This window comes from Anabas testudineus, chromosome 18 (assembly GCF_900324465.2).
Source record: "Anabas testudineus chromosome 18, fAnaTes1.2, whole genome shotgun sequence".
In the NCBI taxonomy this organism is placed as follows: domain Eukaryota; kingdom Metazoa; phylum Chordata; class Actinopteri; order Anabantiformes; family Anabantidae; genus Anabas; species Anabas testudineus.
The window spans coordinates 21,977,496-21,986,795 of NC_046627.1; the positions used below are offsets into that span (position 1 = coordinate 21,977,496).

General features: G+C 35.8%; 1 protein-coding gene across 1 annotated transcript; it reads left to right on the forward strand.

Moving 5' to 3' along the window:
- Positions 1-6,185: 6,185 nt before the first annotated feature.
- On the forward strand, positions 6,186-9,300 carry si:cabz01007794.1 (putative ferric-chelate reductase 1). The gene is made up of 7 exons (XM_026353600.1): positions 6,186-6,328; positions 7,017-7,219; positions 7,341-7,532; positions 7,625-7,720; positions 8,027-8,159; positions 8,295-8,426; positions 8,571-9,300. The coding sequence occupies exons 2-7, from the start codon at positions 7,019-7,021 to the stop codon at positions 8,612-8,614; spliced, it is 798 nt and encodes a 265-aa protein (XP_026209385.1). The 5' UTR covers positions 6,186-6,328; positions 7,017-7,018; the 3' UTR covers positions 8,615-9,300.

Genomic DNA, 9,300 nt, shown 5'->3' on the forward strand with positions numbered 1-9,300 from the left:
AGGTGATGGGCAGGTTTGGTGTGAAGGAAAGGAATCTGGAAGGAGAGATGGTGGTGGACTTTGATAAGAGGATGGAAATGGCTGTAGTCAACACTTACTTCACGAAGCGAGAGGAACACAGAGTGACATACAGAAGTGGAGGTAGGAGTACGCAGGTGGACTACATCCTATGTAGACGAGGTCAGCTGAGAGAGGTTAGTGACTGCAAAGTGGTGGTAGGAGAGAGTGTAGCCAGACAGCACCGCATGGTGGTGTGTAAGATGACTCTGGAGGTCAGGAAGAAGAAGAGAGGGAAGACATAGACCTGCACCCATCCAATATCACCCCCACAGCTCTGACGTCACTGGACCTCCTCACATTAATATTATATTCTTTTATCTCATCCTGTCTTTCGGGTCACCTCCGATTATGGAGTCTGATCCTGACCCTGTGACAACATTTACTACCAGTGAAATACAAAAAACAATAAAATGAAGTGCTCTGCTTTGTTTTAGTTTAAAGGCTGCCAATGCTGCCTGTAACACAGTGTATCTCATAACATATGTGAGCATCTAGAATTTGTTTATTAATCTGCATCTGGGGCCATAATCACAAGCCTGTGATGCACCAAGCGAACAGTCAGCCAAGCGTCAAGCTGTTATTCACAATATCTATAATTTCTTGTGAGATAAGTGTTTAGTTTCTGACAGATAAATGCCATCACTGCTAAATTAATGCAGATGCATTGTTCTGTTGCCTTATGTCTCTGTGTGTTGTGATCACTTTCATTCTGGTGTTAGATGAGCACATCTCTTATAACCTGGACCACAAACATTATCCCTGCATGATCTAATCTGTTTGACATTTAATCACTGCTTAATAAACACTTCTATCAATTAATGTTTTATTCATATTCTTCCCATTTTCTTCTAATCGTCTTAATTTTAATGTGCTGTTACACATCTACATAGGTCATTTATTCTTACCTCCAAATCCCACAACTAGTGTGGCTGACCAGAAGCAGACTGCTTCTTATTAGTTTGAGCAAACTAGCTGATGTTTCCTAGCAGACGATTTCCCAAATCATCACAGTGCCTTTGCCTGTGTGCCTTCTTCCCATAGTGCATCCTGGTGCAATGTGTTCACCAGGTAAGTGCACTGTAAATTCTCGTTTAAGACTTTTGTGGAAACAGCATACAATATTTTCAAATTAAGTTAATCTAAGTATCTAAGTTTTGTATTTTCAAGCCAATTCAACCTAACATTTTAAGATTTAATTAAGAGAACTTGTAAACATCACTTGTTCTGACTTGTCTTAACTTAAAATTATGAGTTGATTTATTTTGTCTGTCTCTTATTTTCTCTTTAGAAACTGTCCTAAACTGTCCTAAAGACATGGGTTCTAGCAGATCTCTTCTTTTGAAAAACATAGTGTCCTGAGTTGTGGCAGGTCTGTGGTTCTTTAACAACATTTTGTTAACATTTCAGGAAATCATTCCTGTAATCATATAATACATTCACAGTAGAATAACTGCTATCCATTTATATGGCATGACAGAGTTGTGTAGCCCTGGGTTGTTAAACTTACTGATATATACAATGGGTGTGGTAAAACAAACTTAAAAACTTGTATTTCTATTAACAAACCAGTTTTATTAAATTGTGGCACTGGTCTTGTGACTAGTTTCATACATCCACATACTCTAACACCCTACATGGCCTGTCTTTTTGTATGTTCTGACCCCTTACGTTATGGTGGTGAATCTCTTTTAAAACAGTAGAGGCAGGATTGAAGACCCACTTTTGTTGCTGTCAAATGGAACATGGAAAGAAAAGTACATTTTAAACAAGAGTAAACATCTCTCTGACTTGATTAGGTGCTCAAAGATCTTTTCTATCACGTTGATGTTAATAACAAATGGCATAAATAGAGGATTTGGACTTTGGAGCAATTTAAGTTACAAAACACTGCCTAGAACCAGACTCCCTGCATTAGGATTGCCACAAAAATGTAAGTTAGAAAGACTGGACCAGCCCTGAGTGTGCATTCAAATTTAGAGATGGAGACACAAACATTAAAAAAAGTGAAACGTAAATCTTTAAACTATACTTAAACTAAAGCAATTTTGATATATTTACAACGATATTTTTATGACAATTTGTCTGTTTTTATCATGTCAGTCATCAAGGTTGAGAGCCCAACAAAAATCTATGATGTCAGACAGGTGTTGAGCTTCTACGCCTTGACTCTCCCCTCCCTCTTTATATAAATAGTTACAGGGTGTCAACAGGCTCCCAGCACAAGATTTAGGAACATTAGAGACAATTCACCTCTAAGTAACATCTAAGAAGGAACCTACAACTATTCATCACATCATTTGAACTGAAGACAAGCGCGACTGCAGGTAGGCTTAAATAATGTGTGTGCAAGATGTTAATTTATTATTATGAAATTACTTCTGAAGAAATCTGCCATGTGAAATAGAGTATAAGTTCTTTTCAAAGCCCATTTGATTTATCATTCAACTTTCTATAAATGATTGTTGTCAAAGTCTGAAGGGGGAATGACTTCAAGAAGTATTCATCAGTTTCCCTGATATTGTTACTACTGACATATTATTAACACTATTAAAAGCTATATTGCTGGTTCCTTGGATTGGAATCTGATCCAAAAGATCATCAAGGCCAATTCAGATATAGATTAAGCATATGCATGAACCAGAAAACAGATTTTTGTCAATCAAATGCTGATCCCTCTTTGCTGATGCAATGGGCAGGAAAAGGGCGGTTCACAGACTCACAAAGTGGTAGTGATAGGTACTACTCGAGAAAGACTACAATGAAGCCTTCACTGGCTGATCTAATAACTATGTACATGTGTTGTTATATGTACACTTGTTGTATATCAAGATCTAAGATTGCCTGCTTACTACTTAGATTACCAGATGTTGGTACCAGATGATGATTTGCACCTTGAATTATATAAGATGTTTAAAGATGTTTTAAAACATATACAATAAATATTTTAAGCCTTATTCTCTGACATCTATGGAAACCTTTAAGTCTTCTTCACTTTATTCTAGTTTAAGTATACCTGTTCCAATACTTTTGCTTTTGGTTCAAACAAAAGGTGTTATCTATTCTCTAGGGACTAAATCACAAATATCAACTGTCAATACTATCACAGTATTGTTAATACTAATAATAGCACAGATAAACAAACAGCAATTAACAATGATTGATTTATTATTAATGTCACTCACACAAAGAAGCTATCTTCCTTATTGGATTCTATGTAAATACAGGAAAGAGTGAAGTTTCATGTTGACAGAACTCTAATGACACTGTTCTACATTTTCATATATCTGTATCTTGTATCAATTAAAATCACTGGGACTCCATTAATCTACCCTCAGTAATCAGTGTGGCGAATTCAGAAGACATTGATAAAAGTGTCCCCACTTCCACTATGAACTCTATGTTGTGATAGTGACTGCAATAAGCCTGACAGTTAGCATTTAGTATATACAAAGGAGTAGTTCCATGTAGTGTAATTCTGATTCAACCTGTCTGTTCTGTTTCCCATCTCCATGTTTTTAATACTGGGTGTTGTGAGCAAGCAGGAATGCAAAACACACTGATGGGAAGGTAATTAATAATTAATTCAACACAATATTCTTTAAACCTGTAAGGCAGGTGAATAACTAAAGCAGCTTTCACAAAATCCCACGATTGCACCAGAACCCATGCACAAACTACCCTACTGAAAAATAATAAAATCATTATTAAAAACATCAAGTAGAATTGTCAGTATAATGAGATTAAAATTTGTCAAAATTTAGCAGGAAGTTTCAATATGAGCAGAATTGACTATGACAATAGGTTATTTTTCTGTAGGTTTTTAAGATTATAAACAATGTGCCAAAGCAAGTTATTAGTTATATAGTAGTTAATATTTTCCTCATGTTGAACTGTAATGAAAAAACCTCTTGTTTTGAGTTTACCCTAAAGCTTCAATGGAGTCTTATTCAGTATGATGCACAGTACGACCATAACAAATGTGGAGTAATTTCACTATACATATTTAAAGAAAATTTTAGGTAAAGTCACCAAAGTTGTCAAAGGTAAAGTTGTCCAACAAACTTCTAACATGTTTTAAATATTGCATTCAAAACTATTTTTTAAGGCTGAATGAAGCCAGGAAGAAGCGACATTAAGGAACAGGAAAGGCTGTGGTAGTACCGTAGAATTCAACACTACTTTTGTAATGTTTTGTATGTTAGTAACTAAATTATGTAAGTAACTTTTTATCAACAGAACAACTATTAACAATAAAAGACACTAAAAGTTTCATCCTAAACTAAACTGCAGCAACTGCATGTGTGTATGTGTATCCAGCAGTGAACAGGATCATGGTCATCTGTTAATCCGTCTTTGTTTTGTGGCTGCACTTATTGTTTATTGGGGGCATGGTCGCGGAAGTAAAAATCTGTGTACAATTGCTGCCACAGTCAACCCTCTTGCCAACAAAAGTGACTAATGCGGTAGGCATGACATGTCATTCACCCCACTGGATCTTAAAACAGAAATTAGCTAACTCAACAAACCTTCCACCAACACCAATTATTTTGCCCCCATTAAGTCAACTAAAGAACAACATGAATTCACTAGCATGTGTAAGTGCTAGTCAAATAAATACAATATAAACAGGTTAAAAGATCTTTATCTTACATAGTGCAGCTATTAAAGAATCTGAAATCTGTTTTTATTTGGTATTAAAGTACACACAAGTTCAGTGAATCTCTTCCTGGGGAAAATCCATCCTACATACAAATCAAGAGCACTATTACAAATATAAATGGAAACACTGGAAAGGTGAGTAAAAGGTTTTGATACAACAATTCAGAAGAATTCAGAAATGGACAAGAGCTTGACAAAAACACAACCAAGACATTCCTGAAGGGGATTGATAAATGTAAAAAAATGAAAACTAGTTCAGGGCTACATTGTGACACAGCTAATGACAATAGAATTTGTTATTAACAGGCAGAGATAGTGTCACACAAAACACTAAAGTATTTTAAAACTCATTTAGGTGATAGTTACACAAATATCTTACAGTGTAATAGTATATGAAAGGAATTTATTAACTATATCAATAGCATATACAGTACAAAATATCCACTCACATGATTACACCAGTCAATCAAAACATTACCGCCACCTGGTGGTTTTAATGTTGCGATGAATGGGAAGCAGAAGAGACACTGACTGGTCCCCACAATCCCATAAACAGAAAAAGTATTATTCTAAAAAAGTCAAAATTAAAATATATATATATATATAGCATCTGGCAGCTTCATGTGGATGCCAAGTTTGTCCTTCGGGAGCTTAAAGAAGCCTGACCAGAAATGTTGTTTGTGGAAAGGCAAAAGTCAAGAAACCTTTAAAAAACATTTATTAGAGTAAATGTGTATTTATTTAATATTAAAAAACCTTATAAATATATCACAATTCACAACGTGCAATCTCATTTGTATCTGTAACTACTTCAGTTCATTAGTAGAAACATTTAGAGTTGCTTTGCGTTGTCTTTAATTACAGAGAGTGACTGTAGAACACAATGGAGATAATGAAACAAACTCAACAACTGGTATTTATTGACAAACCAAAACCTAAACTTGTGCCTAGTGTGCTGCACCCACACCCACACCCACTGCGTGCATGTACACGCACACCTACACAACCTCTGTTCTGTACCTTATTTCCTTTTACTTTACAATGTTAATAATTTAGAGGAGGTTTATGTGGAGAAGTCAATTAAGGGATATTAATGGCAAGTGGTAACGTGTTGAGATTCAAGCTTTTGTTTCTACTTTCTACATTTCTAATAAAACTGAGCTGAAATTAAAGTTGCTACTCACTCACTATGTACAGGTTTCCTAATGCAAGATTGCCATCAACATGTAATAAAAGAGTCAGCCCAAATTTGTCATCTCTAGTTTGTGAAGAGTCATAAAGTATATAAGAAGCCTAAAACCTCTTGTAGCATGTATATAATATTTTTACATTACTAACTATGACTTCATCTTAAAAATGACTCATAAAAAGTCCCATTTACCCTCCACCCCACCCTTTACCAAAGATAAGTGACGTCAGAGCTTATTTTCTTGTAATTGCATCCAGTAACCTGATCTTTCCTTTTACCTGGCTATAAATAGTGACACGGAGTGAACAGGTGTTACATTTACATCACAGCCTGTTAAGAACATCGGAGGAACCTGAATATAAAACTGCACAAGAAGCAGCTGTTTTCCATCATCTGAACAGAAAACCAGAAGCTCAACAGGTAGGCTAAGTCTTTATTATCTTTAACATAAGTTGTATGGAACTGCAAAAGTTTCACATTGGGACCTGTTGAATAAATAAATAAAGATAATTCATTATTGTAAAAAAAAAACAATTACAAAGCTCAGTATTGGTCCTGATCTAAGCATATTTCAATTGTGAGTTCAGCTTTAATAGAGTTTTTTTGTTTGTTTTTTTGTTTTTTGTTTATAATAATGTTTGTATTTAGGGATGTCTTCATCCTCACATCTGGAGTTCACATTAGCAGTATATAACAAAATCTGCCAGTACCACATTCTTTGCCTCCTTGTCAACAGTCATCTTGCTGCAAACCCAAATTCATCTTTGAAGCAGTATATATGGATGTTTACTCAACCATACAGTGCTCCTGAAAGTGTTGTGAAAAAGTTGATTACATAGTTAATTCAGGCATGTTAATGGAAAACATCCAACAGAGTACAGCGACAACGTTTGAGTGATAAAGGAAAAGCCAGCACTGAAGCAGCAAACTCTAGTGTTGTAATAATAATAATTATTATTGTTAATATTGTTGTTATCATTATTAGCAGTAGTACAATTTAAATTATTATTTTAATTTAATCTCATACACAGTCTTTATTGCCACACTTTAACAAAGTTAGAAGTGACCTATCATATGAATAAACTGAATATTGCCCTATCTATTGTAGGTATGGACGCCAGACTAGTTGTCACTGTTCTGTTTGTGGCTGCTGTAGCAGTAAACACAGCAACGGCACAAGCCGCTACAACAGCTCCACCCACTACGACAAATGTAACTACAAACGCCACCACAACAAATGTAACCACTGCAACAACTGTACCCGTCACTAGTTCATCACAGATCGCCGGCATCCCAGCAGCTAATCTGATTGTGAGTGACGTAAAAACACTAAAACACAGCATAGTGGAAAATGGAACATTAAAATAAAGTCACTTGTGTTGAAAAGTCCACACTATTTAATCCACTGAAATGCTCTTTATGTCCCTTGCAGACAAGTCTTTCAACCTCAGGCTGTGGGACCCAACAGCTCTGTTTGTCTCAGCCCTCTTCCTGCGACCCCTCCACAAACGGATCATGTTACTTTGTTTCTGCTCAGCAGCAGAATGACCCCATCTATCAGTTTGGGCTCTCAGGAAACTCATTAGGTTACATCGCTGTCACCTTATCTCTTGACAGCACATTGGTATGTCAAACGTTACCACGTTTACCAAGTCTAATATTGAGTTAAATCTATAGATTGATTGACGTCAAACTGTTTCTGGTTGTACACTACAGGGAAATAACGACACAACCTACATTTGTGCAAACAGCAGCGGCAGTGTTCAATTCTTTTCCGCTTTCCTCAACGGCACCACACTGAATAAGACAACTGTGAGTTCTACTTCTCTGAAACTGGTGGTTAATGATATTTAGGATGTTGAAGAGACTTTCCCAGCAAAAAAGTAGACAAAGTTTACCATTTGAAATGTTTTTATTAAACCTATTTAAATATAATAAAGTTAATATAATTTTGAAGTTAAAACAGAGACTTAATGTTCAATATTTCTAACATTTTGCCTTTTTGAACATCCCTGCCAAAAAATATCATGGCAAACTAGAATTTAGACCAGACTATATGACAACAAGTTGTAATGGCCCACTAGAGAAATCGTACTGTCATCTGTCTTTGTTCTACAGGTGGCTAACACCGTGGTGAACGGCAGTGTCAATGGAAACAAAATCCAGTGCACATTCAATGCCACAGTACCAACCCAAACTACTAAAGTGGCATCGAACATGAGAGTTGCAGTCTCCACTGGGTCTTTCAACTGTAAGCTAACCTATTTGAAATGCATTAATTTGTTATAAAATGTGATCTGATCTTCATCTAAGTCAAGAGTATTAATAAATATGATGTGCCTAAAATAATAACATCAAGTATCTTCTCTTTACCCTTGTCTCACAGCTTCTGATAATTCTTTGGGACCTGTAACGTTCCAATTCAACAGAACCGTTGCAAATCTGTCAAATCCCAACAGCACCGTCACGGAGGGAACCAGCAACCACGCCATCACTTTGCAGCACTCACTGACACAAGGTAAGCCAAATACATGAGGTGTTTTATTTTTTTGTTTTTGTTTTTTTTTTTACTGAAAACTAAAACTATAATATATTCTTAAAAGGAGCAAAGCTTGTACAATACCTAATCATTGTTTTTCTGGTCTTCCATCCTTCCCAATAGCTCTGCTTATCATTGGAGTTGTGCTGGGTCTGGCTGTGCTGTGAGAATACTAAACACCCCAATGAGTCAAGACAAGGAGACGATAATGCACTACACACTGGTCGCATCATATTAATAAGGCCCATGCACAGTTTAAATGGAGGTTGCTCATACTCCATCCGGCTACCATATTAAATTCCTTGACCAATAGTCAGCAACATTAACAATTAATAATCAAGTATTTGATAACAGTTAGTAAAATACAGTGCAGTTTAATAAAACTGTTTAACCATTACCACAAGATTAAGTCTGCAATTGACAATTGACAGTACAGTTTCTAGCACATCCTTGTTCTCGGCATTATCAGTTTACATATTTCTAATCCAATAAATTCTTAATGGCAATTAACACACACAACGATTTACTCCTCTCCTGTCACTCATAATGACGTCAGCAAATGGCAGATGTGTTTTTGTTAGTATCATTATGGAAGTTTTATCATTTTGTCCTCTTTGGTGTGAATGCACATATTGTTGTTCAAAGTTCAACAAAACGTTTACAATGAAACCGTCACTGGTGGATGTTTTTGTGTCTGTGTGTATATATACACAAATATCACATACAAATGAGCTGTTGCTCAAAAATGAAGCTATGTGTGATACCATATATTTATGAAGCTGATTCTGTCACTGTGTTATGTAACAATTAAGCTGTTGTAACTTGTTTTTGAAATAAATACTTCAATACAAGG

What these genes read in the sequence shown, in the direction of transcription:
- si:cabz01007794.1 (XM_026353600.1), top strand. Translation starts at nt 7,019, where the DNA reads ATGGACGCCAGACTAGTTGTCACTGTTCTGTTTGTGGCTGCTGTAGCA. An exon ending in CCACACTGAATAAGACAACT is followed by an intron (nt 7,721 to 8,026) that starts GTGAGTTCTACT and finishes TTTGTTCTACAG; the next exon opens with GTGGCTAACACCGTGGTGAA. An exon ending in CTCCACTGGGTCTTTCAACT is followed by an intron (nt 8,160 to 8,294) that starts GTAAGCTAACCT and finishes CTTGTCTCACAG; the next exon opens with CTTCTGATAATTCTTTGGGA.